Raw genomic sequence first — 19565 nt, 5'->3', positions numbered from 1 at the left:
TCATCATTTTCATGTCCCCATCATTTTCTGAGTACTTGTTCACTTTCTAGCTAAAAAACTATTCTAGGCTCTGCTAAGTGGTTTGACTATGCACTTAGACCAATCCTTTCAATTTCATTCCATTGTCTCAGAGCAGTAGCTAGTGTCCTCCTTCTCTATGTTTATAAATACCTCTCCTGGGAGTGAAAAGGCTTAACTTCTGTCATCTTCAGTTCACTTACCTTCTTGTTCAGTATATCTGATCTTCCCACCATTGTAGCTGTTTCCTCTCCATGTCACTTCTAAGCCGGTCCACTCTTCCTCCTCTTGCCTGCTGACTTTCTCTGTACAGCTCCTGTCCTTTCTCATCATCTCATGTCATTGGCCTCCACTAGAGAAGGGAAAAAAATGAAAGGAAAGATGGAAAAGAAGGTGATTGCAGATTTTTTTTGAGAAAGAATCAGAACACATTTATTTGTTCCGTGAATAGGCTGGTAAGAAGAGCTTAAGAGGTTCATAGTCATTTGTGTTCAACATTTTCTCCAATGTCAGCAATCATATAAGGCTTTTCTCTTTAGCAGGTGTGAGGCAGGGGTTGGAAAGAAAGGTCATAAATTACAGATAGTGTCTTTCTCCTGGATACTGTTCTAGTCTTTGTGAATTCCCACAATAAATTACAATGAAGTGGCTGGCTTAAAAGATAAAAATTCATTTCTAACAGTTCTTGAAGCTGAGAAGTTCAATCAAGGCTCTCTTCCTGATTTGCACAAATCTGCCTCTCTCTATGTTCTTACATAGCCTTCAATGACTGAAGGTAACAATTCTTCTTACAAACCCATGAGGACCCTACTTACTCCTTGAAGGCTCCATCTTCAAATACTACCCCAACAGATGTTACGACTTGGTTATGGTATCCCCTCAAGAGGCTCATATTTTTATGCCTTGATCCTCGGCTGGATCCAGTCATTGAGAGGTGATGATCTTATGAGATCACACCTAATCAATGGACTAATTCATTAATGGATACATCATTCGCTGGCAGTATTGGGAGGTGATGTGAGGTGGGGCCTAGTTAGAGGAAGTAGTAAATCATTGAGATGACTTATTGAAGGGTATCCTGTCTCTGTCCACTGGACTCCAGGAGGTGAGTGACTTTGCTCTCCATGACCTTCTGCCATGAAGTTCTGCTTCTACTTTCTAAACAAAGTAGCCAGTGAATCACTGACTGAAACCCCTGAAGTCATGTTCAAAAAGAATTCTTTCCTTTTTCCTTTCGGCTATTTTGCCATGCTAACAAAAGCTATTATAGGGTTCAACATATAAAGTTAGAGAGTCCTCAGATATTCAGTCCATAATCCTTCTTTATCCTATAATAGCTGATATGTCATTATTGTCCTATGAGTATGGCTGTTATCATCGTCATTGTCGTTATTCAGAAAATGGTAGATACCATGGTAGATAGATTTAAGGGGATCACTTGCTCTTTAACCTGGGTGAAGTGCGACAATAACGAGAATATAACATTGCCCCTGTCTTAAGCATAGACTTCACTGGATTTGCTGAGATGTTAATCCAGTTTAAGGAAAGGATTTCCACGCATGGGGTGCCTGCCCTGGGTGGCTGTGAGGGAGGCAGGAGGCCCCATTTATAAAACTACAGAAGTCAAGGGAATTATTCCCACTGAAGGGGAATGAGGAAGAACAAAAGTAGTGATTCTTTGTAGACATGGTCTCTACACTTGTATCTGTTATTTGTAGATTTCAGAGTAACTCTCAGAGGGCATTCTCAGTGTTGTATTCTGAGAGGGAGAATAATCCCCTGAGGCACAACATAAGGTGGGAAGGGGTTTTATTTACAAAAGGATTCTATTTACAATCTAAAACCCAGAACCAGAGCCACCCTCCCCCTCCTAATGCTTGCCTGTCAATACCTTGTCCTGGGTTAGTTACCCAGAACCCAGACCTGAGACCTGTCTTGACCTGAACCACGACCCCCCACCTTAATTTCTAATCACTTCAGCCTCCAGGCCTCCAAATCTGCAAGCCTCCAGAGGAGCAAGCTTCCTTCCTGTGGGCTTCGCCTCTCCTCCAGCTTAAATTGAAGCCTCCTCAAACCTCCACACAGGCTTTAGGCTTCTCTGCCGGCCTAAGGCTCTGGACTCTTCCTCAGGCCTAAGGCTCAGGACTCTCCCACAGGCCTCAGGCCTAAGACTCCTCCTCAGGCCTAAGGCTTCACACTCTCCCTCAGGCCTTAGTCCTCAGACCTCCTCCTGTCAGCCCAGTTCAGCTCTGCCCCGTTCCTCTGGCCGGCCCAGGGTCGGTTCAAGGCTCCATTCTCCCGTTGGCACGGCTGGACTCTCAGCTCTGCTCCTCGGGCCCGTCTGCTTTCGCTCCGCTCTGCCTCACTCCTCTCTCCTCCTCCTCCTGAGGCTCTTCTCTTCTCTCAGCTCTCCGGCCTGTCCAGTATGGGTCACTGCTCCGCTCCTCCTCCGACCGGTCTGGACTCGGGCCTCCTGCACACTGGACCGGACTCGGGCTTCTTCCTCGTTTCTTCTCTCAGCTCTCCCCCGGTCCGCAAGTGCAGATTATTTTTTTTTGATAGGATTGTCAGCAGGTGATCACAGGAAGCTTTTACTGGAGTTTGCGGACATGAAGGTGGTTCTCGAAAACGTAGAAGTCATGCACTTCTGGAGAGGGAGCTATGATGCATCATCAATTCCTCCTACAGGTGGACAAGAGGGAATTCTTGGTCTTGAATGGTCAGATTGGGACTATCATTTTCTGGGAGCTCTCTATGTCAGAAAGGTCCTGTAGGGTGGCATAAGCTGTTCTGTTAATGTCAGCAGTCCAGGATGTGATACCTTTCCAACATCTAATCCATCTTCTCAGTCTCTGGGCTTCCTAAAACCCTACCGAACTCAATATGGCTGTTATCTTTGGTAAAACGTTAGCACTCATTTTTTAATAAGTTAAATGTATGAAGCTTGGGTAGTTTGGGCCCAGATTTGCAGAGTCAGAATTAGAAGACCGAGTTTCTCTCTTTGAAAGAGAAAAGCTTTGTAAAAGGGTGACTGTAGAAATCAATGTTTAGTCAAATATCTTGAGGGTAATGGGAGTAGTTGATAAGAAATACATAAAGTTTAGAGATATATAATAATTTCTAGAAAACTTTTCATTATTACCTGAGTTTTCCAGGATACGTATTTGTAAGTATAATGTTTGTATTTTTGCTTTATTTAATTTTCTCAAGTATATCATAAAAGAAAACTTAAAACTTCCATGTGTTGGGTAGAGGATGGGAGGTGTTACCTGTACCTTTGTCATGGATAAAAATTGTCATTTTGAAAAGTACCAAAAATATTTTATGTCATCCTTGCTTAAAAATTGTTTTTCTTGGGCTGGGAATCTGGCCTGTTAGTACAGAGCATGCGTCATATACATGAAGCCCTGGGTTTGATTCCTTTCCAATATCTACTCCATCTTCCACATACATAGAAAAAGTCAGAAGTGGCGCTGTGGCTCAAGTGCTAGAGTGCTATCCATGAGCAAAAAGAAGCCAGGGACGGTGCTCAGGCCCTGAGGTCAAGCCCAGAACTGACAAAAAAAATTGTTTTTCTCCTAGTTTGTTATAAGTTATTTGGAAAAAAAAAGTTTATTTGATTTTTATTATATGACTCATTTATTTCCCTAATACAGTGTAATTTTAGTGTGACAATTATAATTTATTGGTGGTTTGCACACATGAGTTTCACGGATGGTTATAGATTTAGGTAGACAGAACATAAATATTGGTATTCAGTTCAGTAAATCACTTCATCATGATCGTAAAAGGCATTCAGCCAGGTGCTGGTGGCTCATGCTTATGATCCTCGCTACTCAGGAGGCTGTGATCTGAGGATCACAGTTTGAAGCCAGACTAAGCAAGAAAATCCATGAGATTCTTATTTCCAGTGAGCTACTCAAAAGCTGGAGGCAGAGTTGTGGCTAAAGTGGTAAAGTGCGGGGCTGGGGATATGGCCTAGTGGCAAGAGTGCTTGCCTCGTATACATGAGGCCCTAGGTTCGATTCCCCAGCACCACATATACAGAAAATGGCCAGAAGTGGCGCTGTGGCTCAAGTGGCAGAGTGCTAGCCTTGAGCAAGAAGAAGCCAGGGACAGTGCTCAGGCCCTGAGTCCAAGTCACAGGACTGGCCAAAAAAAAAAAAAAAAAAAAAAAAAAAAAAGTGGTAAAGTGCTAGCCTTGAGAAAAGCAGCTCCCAGGCAGTATTCAGGCCTTGAGTTCAAGCCTCAAGACTGGCACACACACACACACACACACACACACACACACACACACACAATGTAAGAAGGAGTTTTTTCTTCTTTTCTTTATTTCTTTTTCCTTTTTTTTTTTTTTTTAACAGATTCACTCCATCTAGCCTAGTCTGGCCTTCAATTCACAATCCTCCTGCCTCCACTTCCCAAATGCTGGAATTCCAGGCATATTCTACCATGCTCAGTTTGCAAGTAGAATTTGGAAGGATTGGTTTTAAATTAGATAATGGTCCAGTACTGAATAGTATTTGAGCTCTTGCCTTACTTAAGGAGTTGTAAGTTTGCCTGTAACTGTTCTGTGACCCTTGGCAGAAAACACAAGATTCCTTGGTCAGAGACAAAGGACTTTATCAAAAAGCAGTGACCTAGAGCTCCATGATCTTCCATACGGATTCTCCCTACCCCTAACATGGACCAGGGTGGCACAAAAGTTCCATCACTTGCCTACAGGCACTGTGAGTTGAGCTGAAGGAGAGGAGCGATGAGCATGGGGATTCAATATTTGTACATGTCTCTAGACTGGGGCCTGGACACTATCCCTGAACTCTTTTTGTTCAAGTCTAGCACTCTATTGCTAGAGCCACAGCTCCATTTCTGGCTGTTGCAATTGGAAATAAGAATCTCATGGACTTTTCTACCTGCACTTGCCTAGTTTTCTGCAAAGATGATGAAAAAATTGTGAGGTTCCAAAACATCATGTGGATAATGGAATCAACCACTACCATACCACCCATGGTGTGTGTGTATGTGTGGTCTGTGTGTGTGTGTGTGTGTGTGTGTGTGTGTACGTGCCAGTACCAGGCCTTAAAAACTTGCATTCATCTTTCTTGTTCATGGCTGGTATTCTATTACTTGAGACACACTTCTAGTCTGGCTTTTTCCTGATAAATTTGAAAAGGAAACTTGAAGACTTTTCTTCTAGGGCTGGCTTCGAACCTCATTACTACAGGTCTCAGCTTTCTGAGTAGCTGGGCTCTGAATTCAAGCCTAGTACCTCACAGAAATATAAAAGAGAAAGAGATAAAAGGAAGGAAGGAGGAAGGAAGGAAGGAAAGAAGGAAGGAAGTTAGTTGAACATTGTGTCCTCACATTAGATGTAAGACCTATCTCAAAGTATTTCTGCTGGATATACCCATGCAAAACTTATAATAGTTTCCTGCAGTAGATGGGTAAGAGCAGATAATCCACTAGCTTCCACACCCCATTCCTTTGAAAGAGTCTGGAATTTACCCCAAAGTGTTTGCATGACACCTATTTCTTTTTTAAAAATTATTATTCTTAATTTATTATTATTATTATTACTAATTTATTGTTGTTACAGAAAGAGTCCAATTACATGAGTCAGGTAATGAGTACTTTTTGTTTGTTTGTTTGCAGTCCAGGGGCTTGTTACTGAAGGCCTGAGTACTGTCCCTGGCTTCTTTTTGCTCAAGGGGTAGTACTGTGCCTCTTGAGCCACAGCACCTCTTCTGACTTTTTCTGTTCATGTGGTGCTGAGGAATCAATCCCTGGGCTTCATTCATGCTAGGCAAACACTCTACCGCTAAGCCACATTCCCAGCTCATGAGGACATTTTTGACACCTATTTCTAGCACAAGGCACATTTGACCTTTTCAGTTTTTCTTTTTTTTTTCAGACTTAACATTTCTGATGAACTAAAGATTGGCTTTTTCACCACAGACCACGCCACTCAGACTGACTGCAGTGAAATTTTGCCACTAAAAGAATTGACTTCATCTACAGGAAAGATGGTACAGGTAGAGTGGGGCTTATTTCTAAACATCTATCATAGTTGCGCAAAATTGTTTCCATTGTATCTTTGATCAACAGAACTGAACTTACCAAAAATATGTGCATCTGAATGACAGTATGTGTTTCAAAAATTATGAATATAAGCTATGATTTTTATTTGTCATATGTATGCCATGCTTTTATATGTAACTTGCTTAGTTGTCGTTATTCTCAGGACATCTATAAGCATTTCTGACTTTGATATTTGAAAGATATAAGATATTTTTGTGTATAGGTGAATGAGGGAAGACAATGAAATACTGAATACTTAGGAAGCCATCACAACAGCTTTGTCAGACCTTGACATTTTCTCTTATTTCCTTTAGATGTATTTTTTATTGTAAAGGGATAAAAAGCCTTTCGTATGCATCAGAACATCAAGAGTTATTGTTAAAACAAAATGAACAAACAAACAAAAAAACAACCCCTAGGGACTGGGACTATGGCCTAGTGGCAAGAGTGCTTGCCTCCTATACATGAAGCCCTGGGTTCAATTCCTCAGCACCACATATAGAGAAAAGGCCAGAAGTGGCACTGTGGCTCTAGTGGCACAGTGCTAGCCTTGATCAAAAAGAAGCCAGGGACAGTGCTCAGGCCCTCAGTCCAAGCCTTAGAACTGGCAAAACAAAAACAAAACAAAACATGAAACCCTAATCAATAAAACGATCACATGAAGTCGCATACTACTAATTGCTCAGGGGTACCTTCTTTGCTTAAGATAGCTCAGAAATAACCCCATGACAACACATCAACAGTTTGCTCATAGGCAGGCATGGTGGTGTATGCCTGTCATTCCAGCACTCAAGAGGCAAAGGTTTGGCCTTTTATACCCAAATCCCTGGGTTCCTTTTCACTGTTGCCCCCACTTCCAAAGAAAACCTCCAACATTTAATTCACAAGCATATATAATGGCACAAAATGGACACCATCTATTTAGACATGTGGGCGGCATCTAATCTTTCACTGTGGTGATGCACAATCCCTCTGATTCGTGGGCCAGCAAATGTGCGGTGTAAGTTCTTAACTGGGACTTCTGAGTCAGAGAACCCAAATTAAACATGAAATCAACGAATTAATAAGCCACAATGACAATGAAAACACATCACAAAGAAACCTATGGGACACAGCTAAGGCAGTACTGAGGGGCAAGATCATTGCCCTCAGCACTCACATTAAAAGAATGGAAGCAGAGCAGGTGAATAACCTCACGATGAAACTAAAACAACTGGAGAAACAAGAAATGACAGAATCTAAAACGACTAGGAGGGGAGAGATCACAAGATTAAAGAGGAGATAAATCTGATTGAAAATAGAAAGACCATTCAACAAATAAATAAGACTAAAGCTGGTTCTTTGAGAAAATAAATAAAATTGACAGACCCCTTGCAAGACTTACAAAAAAAAGAAGAGACTCGTATATGTAAAATCAAGGACTCCACCGGAAAAATTACAACAAGTAGACACGATATTCAAACAATCATAAGGAGCTATTTCCAAAACCTCTACTCAGCCAGAAACAATAATTTTACAGAAATGGATCAATTCTTAGAGAAGTACAAACTGCCCAAACTGAACCAAGAAGAAATAAATCAACTAAATAAACCAATAACTTACGGTGAGATACAGGAGGCAATCAAGAACCTCCCAACAAAGAAAAGCCCAGGCCCAGATGGATTCACCAATGAATTTACAAAACCTTTAGTGATGACCAAATACCAATGTTCCTCAAACTCTTCCGCAAAATAGAAACAGAGGGAGAAATCCCAAACTCATTCTACGAAGCTAATATCATACCCATTCCCAAACCAGGCAAAGACCCAACAAAAAAAGAGAACTACAGACCAATATCACTAATGAACACAGACGCAAAGCTCCTCAATAAAATATTAGCTAACAGGATCCAGAAACTGATCAAGAAAATCATACATCATGACCAAGTAGGCTTCATCCCACAGTCACTAGGATGGTTCAACATCCGTAAATCAATCAATGTAATTCACCACATCAACAGAACTAAAATCAAGAATCACATTGTTATCTCAGTCGATGCCCAAAAAGCCTTTGACAAAATACAACATCCATACTTATTAAAAGCTCTGGAGAGAACAGGAATAGATGAAACATTCCTCAAAACAATAAAAGCCATATACAACAGACCAACTGCTAACATCATATTAAATGGATAGAAACTTAAATCATTCCCCCTAGACTCGGGAACAAGACAAGGATGCCCACTCTCCCCACTTCTATTCAACATAGTGCTGGAATCCCTAGCCATAGCAATAAGGCAAGAGGAGGATATCAAAGGGATCCACATCGGCAAGGAAGAAATCAAGCTATCCCTATTCACAGATGACATGATCTCCAGCTCTGTTTTATTCCCTGGAAATTTTTGAGCTATAGGGTCTTGAGAACTTTTCTATTGGAGTTAGCCTCAAACATTTATGTTCCTGCTCTCTGTCTGCCAAACAGCCAGGATTATAGGTATAAGCCAATCCCACCTGAAAAAATACTATTCTTTTATAGCTAACATATTTCTAAAGAGAGAAAGGAAGCTGTTATTTATGTACCTCCTATTGGCATTGATCTGTCATTGAATGAATATTCACTTCCATGAATTTTCCCCCTAAATTCAAGACTTACATACTCAATTATTTCTTCAATGTTTCCACTTCATTTTGTTGTTTTTTTGGTGGGGGCCAGTCCTGGGGCTTGGACTCAGGGCCTGAGCACTGTCCCTGGCTTCTTCTTGCTCAAAGCTAGCACTCTGCCACTTGAGCCACAGTGCCACTTCTGGCCATTTTCTGTATATGGGGTGCTGGGGAATTGAACCCAGGGCCTCATGTATACGAGGCAAGCACTCTTGCCACTAGGCCATATTCCCAGCCCCTCCACTTCATTTTTAATGACGCTACTCAAAGTGTGGTCCAAGAATCTGGATCAGTCCAAAAGCTGTTTATTACTGAGTGATAAAAGAAAAGTTCAACGCCGGGCATTGTGGGCTCATGCCTATAATCCTAGCTACTCAGAAGGCTGAGAGCTGAGGGTCACATGTCAAAGCCAGCTCAGGCAGGAAAGTCTGTCAGACTCTTATCTCCAATTAATCACCAGAAAATTGGAAGTGGTGCGGTGGCTCAAGTGGTAGAGCTCTAGCCTTGAGCTGAAGAGCTCAGGGATAGCAAGCACCCAGGCTCTGAGTTCAAGTTCCAGGACTGAGAAGAGGAAAAAAAAGTTTGCAAACTGAAAGCTAAGGTTTAAAAATTTGATTGAGTAAACTGAATAACCATAATAATATATAGGTATATATATATATTTTTTTATTTTTTTATTTTTTTTTGGCCAGTCCTGGGGCTTGGACTAAGGGCCTGAGCACTGTCCCTGGCTTCTTTTTGCTCAAGGCTAGCACTCTGCCACTTGAGTCACAGCACCACTTCTGGCCATTTTCTATATATGTAGTGCTGGGGAATCAAACTCAGGGCCTCATGTACACGGGGCAAGCACTCTTGCCACAAGGCCATATTCCCAGCCCCCTAATAATAATTTTTTTTTTGGCAGTCCTGGTCTTGGGTTCAGGGCCTGAGCACTGTCCCTGGCTCCTTTTTGCTCAATCCTAGCACTCTGCCATTTGAGCCACAGAGCCAATTCTGGCCGTTATTTATATATCTGGTGCTGGGAAATCGAACCCAGGGCTTCATGCATACAAGGCAAGCACTCTTGCCACTAGGCCATATTCCCAGCCCCCTAATAATAATTTTTAAAGTATCATCATTGAGTAAAAATGTAGTCTCATAAAGGACTTTATCTGGCTATTCAAAACGTACTTTGTCATTTTTTTTCACATTTGTTATAAAATTTTATTTCAGTAGCCAAGTGACTAGTGCTTACAAAAAAAGTTAAATGTTAATTGGTTTTATTTCTGTTTCACCATCTACAAAATTACCTCCAACTGCTCCTTCTGGGTAAAACCTTTCATGCTTTTCCCTGAAGCATGGCCAACAAACGTCATCACTCTAATAATTGGCTGATGCTTTAAAAGCATTTCTGGGGCTGGGGATATGGCCTAGTGGTAAGAGAGCTTGCCTACTATACATGAGGCCCTGGGTTCGATTCCCCAGCACCACATATAGAGAAAACGGCCAGAAGTGGCGCTGTGGCTCAAGTGGCAGAGTGCTAGCCTTGAACAAAAAGGAAGCCAGGGACAGTGCTCAGGCCCTGAGTCCAAGGCACAGGACTGGCCAAAAAAAAAAAAAAAAGCATTTCTGCAATTTCCTGAACACTGTCTCGAAATCAAGAAAACAATCATAACTCTTGTGTCATCATATTTCTTTTCAGAGGTGTTTGTAGCTGTGGAACAGAAAATACTTTAGTTACAACTTTTCAAAAGTCTTTACAGAAGAACTAGTTTAAAACACTACCCTGAAGCCATATATTAATATTAAGTAATCATTTTTAATATATACGTAAGAAGTTTTAACGTCTTTTTCTACTGCATTACACAGTAATTTTAACAATCTTGACTCCATTTCTCATAGGCTATCATAAAGTTGTAGTCAGGCACAGGTGGCTCACACCTGTAATCCGAGCTTCTCAGCGGAGGCTGACATCTGAGGAGCATGGTTCAAAGCCTATCTGGGCAGAAAAGTCGATCAGACTCCAATTTACCACCAGAAAACCATAAGTGGAGCTGTGGCTCAAAGTGGTGGAGCACTAGCATCGAAGAAAAGAACTCGGGGACAGCACCCAGCTTCTGAGTTCAAACCCTATAACCCATAAAATGAAATATAAAGTTCCAAAGAAGACCATTAAGTGTCTGAGTCATTTTGAGTAGCCCCTAACACAGGGCATGACTGACTCTCCCCTTTAACTTTCTGGACAGACAGAAAAACACACTGCAGAGCTACCACTAGTTTCCTACAACTTTCCCTCCTGTTCACTAAAGGCCTTCTTAACCTGGCCACACATGCTCAACTTCACAAAAGATAACTGCAGAATACCCTCTAGTCAATTCTAAAGCTGCTGCCAATGCTTATTCTTGGTAACCAGCAGAATGCACGAAGATGAACATGAATTTTATGATCAAGCAACATATTTTCTAAGTGATATGTCTTATCTAAAATATACTATTATCCCTACTACTTCATGTTAATAGAAAACATTGAAAATAAGGTAATAATCTAAAACATGAAATAAAATGGACTGGCAACTAAATGAAATAGAAAATGGAAGTATGAATGGGATAATAAAGGCCAGGTAGTTACACAGATATTTTTGTGATTGTTTGCCTTGGCTTTCAAGCTTGGTATGGAACTTCAAATGAAATTTTTTTTTCTTCCTTGTGTCTGTGGTTTTTTTCTTTGTTTTTGTACTGCTCCTGGAGCTTAAACTCAGGGCCTAGGTTCTGTCCCTGAGCTTCTTTTTGTTCAAGGCTATTATTGCTATACCACTTGAACCACAGTGCCACTTCTGGCTTTTTCTGAGTAGTTTATTAGATAAAGTCTAGAGTCTCATCGATTGGTTTTGAAGCAGGATCCTCAGACCCCAGCCTCCTAAGTAGCTAGGATTACAAGTGTGAGCCACCAGCTGCCAGCCTATATGTTCTTCTTTTTTGAGGTAGGGTCTCACTATGTAGCTCAGCCTATCCTCAAACTCTTAACTCCTTCTGCCTCAACCTCTTGTATGCTGAGATTGCACATTTGTACAGTCAGGTTGACAATGCCTTTACCTTCCTTATTCATCATATACAAATGCCAGTAACCAAACACTGTATATACTAATTAATTAATTAATTTCATTTTCACAATAATCCATTTTATTAAGAACTGGCTCAGACTATTCCTCGGGAATCCATACAGTGATAGTTCACAATACAAAAGAAGCAAAAAGTAAGAGCTGAGAGAAGCAACTATAGCAAATAAACTTATTCTAAACATACTTGCTCTGAATCATTGTAGCATGAAGTTTCTGCGTGTGATCAATACCTGACAACCTGCTACTCTCACTGCAAATCCAGTCTCTAACCTGCTAGCGCCGGCCTCTCTACTCTCATTTCACTGAGGCTCTATCAAAGGCATCAATGACTTCCACACTGCCATATTAAAGGAAAACTTGGTAGTTCTTGTGACATTTCTCTTAAGCGTTCCAGAGTCTACTCTTTCCTACTGCTACTGTTGTTTCTTCCCTACTTCTCCCATACACTTCTCCATTTCCTTCTCAAACTCCTTGGTGACTGCTTTGCTTTAAACTCTGTAGACGTTAATCTTCAGGACACCCTTCTAGACCCTCTTTGGTCTCCAAACTATCAATCTGGTGAACATCACACTGAATATCAAAAAAGCCAAGCAGGGGCTGGGGATATATCCTAGTGGCAAGAGTGCCTGCCTCGGATACACGAGGCCTTAGGTTCGATTCCCCAGCACCACATATACAGAAAACGGCCAGAAGCGGCGCTGTGGCTCAAGTGGCAGAGTGCTAGCCTTGAGCAGGAAGAAGCCAGGGACAGTGCTCAGGCCCTGAGTCCAAGGCCCAGGACTGGCCAAAAAAAAAAAAAGCCAAGCAAGAGAATGATCCTGAATTCAAGTCTTAGTAACAGCACCAAATAAGTAATTGAGCCCTACACAGGAAGTGACACTGTAGCTCTAAGTAGTAGAGTGCTAGCAAGTGCCCAGGCCAAGAGTTGAAGCCCCAGAACTGAAGGGGGAAAATAAAAGCCCTACACCATCTGGCCTTCATTACTGCTCATCTGCACACCTCTTACCCTCACTCATCCTAATCTAGTCCACTGATCTTTAATAAAACTAACCAAACTAACAAATAGGGTCCTTGGACCATGCTATTCTTTCTGCCTACAGTAATCCTTCTTCCAGAAATCCCCAGTTTGCCTCCCTCACTTCCACCAGGTATCAGCTAAAACATTTCACACACAGGCTTCTCTAACCACTCTCTACACATGAAACTTTCTCCCGATGTGCCATAACTTGCTACCACTTTATTATAGATGGTTTTACTCTCACTCTTACTGGCCCCAAACTAACTTTTCCCTTATTATCTTATTCTAAGCATTCCTACTGCTCATACTTTCCAAAATGTATTCAAATTTTTTTTCTCTCTCTCTATTTTTTTTTTTTTTTTTTTTGGCCAGTCCTGGGCTTGGACTCAGGGACTGAGCACTGCCCTGGCTTCTTTTTGCTCAAGGCTAGCAGTCTGCCACTTGAGCCACAGCGCCACTTCTGGCCATTTTCTGTATATGTAGTGCTGGGGAATTGAACCCAGGGCTTCATGTATACGAGGCAAGCACTCTTGCCACTAGGCCATATCCCCAGCCCTGTATTCAAATTTTTACCATTAATTATTTAGAACAATTAAAATTCCTCCTCCTCCTTTTTTTTTTTGTCAGTCCTGGGCCTTGAACTCAGAGCCTGAGCACTACCTCTGCCTTCCTATTGCTCAAGGCTACCCCAGCCCCAAAATTCCTCCTTCTTTATAAGGTGTGTTAGCATAAACTAGTAAGTGGAAATCTTAGCACTTTCAGCAACTACCATACCTTCAACACTACTAAGTATTACCTACCATTCCATGACCTGAAGTGTTTGATTACAACTACTTCTAATTTCTTTTTTTTTTTTTTTTGGCCAGTCCTGGGGCTTGGACTCAGCGCCTGAGCATTGTACCTGGCTTCTTTTTGCTCAAGGCTAGCACTCTGCCACTTGAGTCACAGCGCCACTTCTGGCCATTTTCTGTATATGTGGTGCTGGGGAATCGAACCCAGGGCCTCATGTGTATGAGGCAAGCTCTCTTGCCACTAGGCCATATCCCCAGCCCTTCTTTAACTTTGGATGAGTATAGAAAAAATCTTTACATTTTTCTCCTGCAGGAAAAAAAATCAAAATTATTTCTATAATTTCCAAAGTAATCATATTAATGTATTGTTCTTTAAGCATGTGAAAAATTTACTTTTTATTTAAATAGTAACTAAGTATACAGGTAGGATAGGAACATCCAAACGGAAGTCAGTAATAAAACAAAGAGAAATATGTTTATTTAAACTTTAAATCAGACTGAGGATTTTCACTACAAATAAATGAGGCTAATATCTAATATGTATTTAAGGTTTAAATTGATAAACAATAAACTTGAATAAGTATTAATCCTAACAGACAATAAAACACTTAAACATTTAAAGGACCTATTGTTACCCAAATATAAACAAGGGTATTCGCGTGCATCAATCAAAAAATGTTTTAAAATTCATATTAATTAATAAAGAACAATTTGGGCATGGTGGCATATCAGAACTTGGTTGGGATGGGGGCTGGGAATATGGCCTAGTAAAAACAGTGCTTGCCATACATACATGAAGCCCTGAGTTCCACGATTCAGCACCACATATAGAGAACAGGCCACAGGTAACTCTGTGGACCAAGTGGCAGAGTGCTAGCCTTGGGCAAAAAGAACCAGGGCCAGTGCTCAGGCCCAGAGTTCAAGCTCCCAGATGTCAAAAAAAAAAAAAAAAAGAACTTGGGACGGTAAGGCAGAAGGATCACAAGTTTGAAGGTCGACTGGGATTCATAATGAAACCTTGCCTCATTTAAAAAAGCGCACGCTGGGGGCTCTGTCTTGTAATCCTAGCTACTCAAGAAGCTGAAATCGAAGGATCTCAGTTCAAAGCTAGCCCAAGCAGCCCAAGTCCATGAGACTTTCACCACCAATTAATCACCAGAAAACTGCAAATGAGCCAGTGGCTCAAAGTGGTAGAGTGCTAATGTTGAGCGAAAGAGTTCAGACTCAGCACCCATGCCCAAAGCCCCAATGACTGATTAAAAAAAGACAGAGAAAAAAAGAAAAAGACAAACAATATATAATCTTTCTTTTTTTTTCAATTTTTTATTATCAAACTGATGTACAGAGAGGTTACAGTTTCATACGTTAGGCATTGGATACATTTCTTGTACTGTTTCTTACCTTGTCCCTCATGCCCCCCTCCCTCCCCCTCTTTCCCTCCCCCCCAGGTGTTCAGTTCACTTACACCAAACAGTTTTGCAAGTATTGCTTTTGTAGTTATTTCTCTTTTTTTATCCTGTGTCTCTCAAATTTGGTATTCCCTTTGAATTTCCTACTTCCAATACCAGTAAACGCCGTTTCCAATATACTCAGATAAGATTACAGAGATAGTGTAGGTACAACCATAGGAAGGTGATACAAGAACATCATCAATAATAGAAACTACACATACACATAGGACGTTGAAAGTAGTTACAACTGTGGTATAACAATTGTTTCCATAACATGGAGTTCATTTCACTTAGCATCATCTTATGTGTTCATAAGGGTATAGCTATTGGGCCTTGTGATGCTCTGCTATGGTTTGCCTAAACCTGTACTAATTATTCCCAATAAGGGAGGCCATAGAGTCCATGTTTCTTTGGGTCTGGCTCACTTCACTTAGTATAAGTTTTTCCAAGTCCTTCCATTTCCTTACAAATGGAACAATGTCATTCTTTCTGATAGAGGCATAAAATTCCATTGTGTATATGTACCACATTTTCCTGATCCATTCATCTATGGAGGGGCATCTGGGTTGGTTCCAGATTCTCGCTATGACAAATTGTGCTGCGATGAACATTGTTGTGCTGGTGGCATTACTGTGATTTTGTTTGTGGGCTTTTGGATAGATACCCAACAGTGGTTCTTCTGGGTCATAATCTTATAATTCTATAATTCTTATAATCTATAATTCTTATAGCATATTTTAGGTTTTGGCTTGCTGTATTACCTAGATGTACCTCAAAGTCCTAAACAGAATCAATCGTCCCGCCTCAACTTTCTACGAAACCGAGACTACAGGTATGCATCACTACACACAGCTAACACAAGACAGAATTTTAAATGAAAATCCATATCTTTGTGGAGGAAAGCATTAACACTTGCTAAAGTACCATGTGTATGTGTGCAGTTATAGTTTCATAAAGGTCTCATTTCGGCTAAGTTCGTTTTTTACCCATGTCATTCCTTCAAAAATTAAGAAAAGGGGGACTGGGAATATGGCCTAGTGGCAAGGCCTAGTGCCTCTTATACATGAAACCCTGTGTTTGATTCCCCCACACCACATATATGGAAAACGGCCAGAAGTGGCGTGGTGGCTCAAGTGGCAGAGTGCTAGCCTTGAGCAAAAAGAAGCCAGGGACAGTGCTCAGGCCCTGAGTCCAAAACCAGGACTGGCCAAAAAAAAAAAAATTAAGAAAAGGTTCTACAAATAAGTAAACTTAAAACAAATTAGTTAGTAAAAAGAAATTCAACTCTAAAAATGAATGCAGATTTTTGCAATTTAAAAATAAAAAACATCTGGTTTTCCCAGTTCGAGTCATATGTATTGTTTTCTAGCAATTACTCAAAAACACCTCATTGCTTTTAAAAACAACGCATCTGGGGCTAGGATTGTGGCCTAGTGGTAAAGTACTTGTCTCACATACATGAAGCCCCAGGTTTGATACCTGAGCACCACATATACAGAAAAAGTCAGAAGTGCTGCTGTGGCTCAAGTGGTAGAGTGCTAGCCTTGAGCACAAAGAAGCCAGGACAGTGCTCAGGCCCTGAGTCCAGGCCCCAAGACTGGCAAAATAATAACCAAAATCATAACAATAAAGCATCTTAGATGACTGTTTTATGTATCTTCAACAAAAATATTTTCATCATTTCTTTACATAATTTCATACCACGTACCTTTTGTTCCATGCGTAATTCCAGAAAGGAAAAAATATCTCATTCCCATATGCTGCAGTAGTTCATAACCATGATATAAACTAATACAAATGGCATACTCGCCGTCAATTATGCCTTGATGACATCCCTGAAAAAAATCAATAATAAGTTGGGCTGGGGCTATGGCCTAGTGGCAAGAGTGCTTGCCCCTTACACATGAGGCCCTGGGTTCAATTCCCCAGCACCACACATATAGAAAATGGCCAGAAGTGGCACTGTGACTCAAGTGGCAGAGTGCTAGCCTTGAGCAAAAAGAACAGTGCTCAGGCCCTGAGTCCAAGACCCAGGACTGGCAAAAAAAAAAAACCCAAAACAATCAGCACATGTTAAATTCAACCAAAGAAACATGAAGATACAAGCACTATACCCATGCTCTCAGGCTAATGTGCCCATATGATAACCAAGTTTTGTTTTTTCCAGTCCTTACGGCCACAAGCACTGTCCCTGGCTTCTTTTTGCTCAAGGCTAGGTAGCACTCTACCACTTGAGCTCACAGCTCCACCTCTGCCTTTTTCTATGTATGTGGTACTGAGGAATCAAACTCCGGGCTTCATGTATGCTAGGTAAGTACTCCACCACTAGGCCATATTCCCAGCCCCTGGTAACAAAGATTTAAAAGAAGAATACTGAGAATGTATTTCAATTATTTTCCTATAGCTTACATTTTTAGTGGCATTTCTCAGTGAATCATTCTAAATTCTTCCCTGACAGTGTTGAATAGTTTTCTATAGCACCCTAACTATCTGAAACAGTAAACTTGCCTCTTTATCAAATACACTCACCAATAAAATCAAAATCAGCAAGTTTAGATTTACTGAAAATTTTAGTGAACTTTTAACTTTAGGAAGAAATTTAAACATGTTTATTCATGTTTTAGATAACATAGTGAAATAGACTCCTTTAGAGGTTTGTTTGGCATGGCAGGACTGCATTTTCTGGTGTAAAATAAAAGTGACTCCTATGTAGTCACAAATATTCATTAATTATTCTCTCTGGCCTCTTCAAAATCTTTTTTCTCTAGCTAGGTGCTCTTACCCTTTTGCTCCTTGCTACTTGGGAGTCTGCCTCAAGAATACTTCTCACCAGCCATCCTAGCAACTAAAAGCCTAGGCTGATCAAGCATGTGTCTAGGAAGGAAGCAAGATGCTTTCTCAAGACCTAACCAGCAAAATCCAGAGCCCAAGAAAGCAAAGACCTTAATTCAGATCCCAGGAACTGCTAAATAAAAGCAATGTTCCATGGAGTTACACTTCTAGACTTGGGTGTCTTTTTATATAGTGAGCTTTTCTTCTAACCTTGGGCCCAGCTTGACAGACATTTTCATACACCTACTTCTCTCCAATGAACATTAAGTATTACAAGTTTTTTGTGATGCTTCTTCCTTTCTGGTATTACAAGTAAGCCTAAATATTCTGGGATTCAAATTTAGCTACAATTTGCTCTTTCATGGGTCAGTGATACACTTCAATAACTCATTTTATGTTTTAGCCTTCCTATCATAAACGTTTATACTTACCACAATATTTGGAGATGGGTTTTTCCTAAATTGATCTCTGGCCAGAATTATCTGGTACTTGGTTAGATTGGGGATATCTCTTCTCATCAAAACATTGCTCAGAATCAGAGAACTTGCAAATGTTTCCAAACTCTGCAAATGTAAAAAAAAATATTGTAAGTTTAAAGACCTTTTTTCAAACATATTAATTTTTGCCACATGTTAAAGTAATTAATATATTTAATAAAGTTTGTTTTGAAATGAAGTTTTGGGCTAACACAGCATAGATAATAAAATTGAAGCATCGTTGACATCTAAACCTGGATAGTATCTAAACATGGGCCTCACAAGCTAGGGCTCACACCTGTAATCCACGCAACTCAGGATCTGAGCATCACAGTTCAAAACCAGCCTGGACAGCAAAAATTAAACTCTTTTTTTTTTTTTGCCAGTCCTGGGGCTTTGACTGAGGGCCTGAGCACTGTCCCTGGCTTCTTTTTGCTCAAGGCTAGCACTCTGCCACTTGAGCCCCAGCGCCACTTCTGGCTTTTGTCTGTGTATGTGGTGCTGAGGAATCGAACCCAGGGCTTCATGCATGCTAGGCAAGCACTTTACCACTAAGCCACATTTCCAGCCCCAAGATTAAACTCTTATTTCCAATGAACTACTCAGAGAAAGCCAGAAGTCTTGCTGTGGCTCAAAAAGTAGAATGCTAGCTAGCCAAACAAAACAAGCTTATAGACAGTGCCCAGGCAAGTTTTCGCCCCAGGATTGGCAGAAAGAAAAAGAAGGGCAGTGGTATTTTTCATTACTGCATCTTCCACCTCTAGAACAAATAATAGCACATAGGTCCCAAGTAAATGTTTGCAGATGGTTGAATAAATTGAAATGTCTTTAATTTCATTCATTAATTCTTCCAACCAGTATTAAATATCCATCACATATCAAATGTACCTCTTAAATACCGGGAATCTTATGACTAAGACACATTACGCTGGCTGCTCTCATAGTTTACAATCCAAGGAAGGAAACCAAAGGATCAAGAAATGGATAGAGATGGAGATTGAAGCTCCTAGCAAGTGCAGGGTCCTATGTCTGATCCCTGATTCTAGGACAAAAAAAAAAGACTAAAAGATGGTAATAGATAAGTTTTGTTTCCTGGTTTTGTTGTGGAAAGTGTTTTTTGTTGTTGTTGTTGTTTTTTTTTTCAAATTTTTATTATCAAACTGAT

At 40.7% G+C, this 19565-nt stretch overlaps 1 protein-coding gene across 1 annotated transcript; it reads right to left on the bottom strand.

Annotated features, from left to right (window-relative positions):
• Window positions 1-291: 291 nt before the first annotated feature.
• LOC125344831 (Fanconi anemia group M protein homolog) lies at window positions 292-18488 on the bottom strand. Its single transcript, XM_048337156.1, has 3 exons — window positions 18356-18488; window positions 16801-16927; window positions 292-370 (listed from the first exon to the last, which is right to left on the bottom strand). The coding sequence occupies exons 1-3, from the start codon at window positions 18440-18442 to the stop codon at window positions 348-350; spliced, it is 237 nt and encodes a 78-aa protein (XP_048193113.1). The 5' UTR covers window positions 18443-18488; the 3' UTR covers window positions 292-347.
• Window positions 18489-19565: the final 1077 nt, after the last annotated feature.

This window comes from Perognathus longimembris, unplaced genomic scaffold, assembly GCF_023159225.1.
Source record: "Perognathus longimembris pacificus isolate PPM17 unplaced genomic scaffold, ASM2315922v1 HiC_scaffold_4470, whole genome shotgun sequence".
NCBI lineage: Eukaryota > Metazoa > Chordata > Mammalia > Rodentia > Heteromyidae > Perognathus > Perognathus longimembris.
The sequence above is the reverse complement of the archived record's forward strand: the minus strand, read 5'-3'. Positions and strand labels throughout refer to the sequence as shown.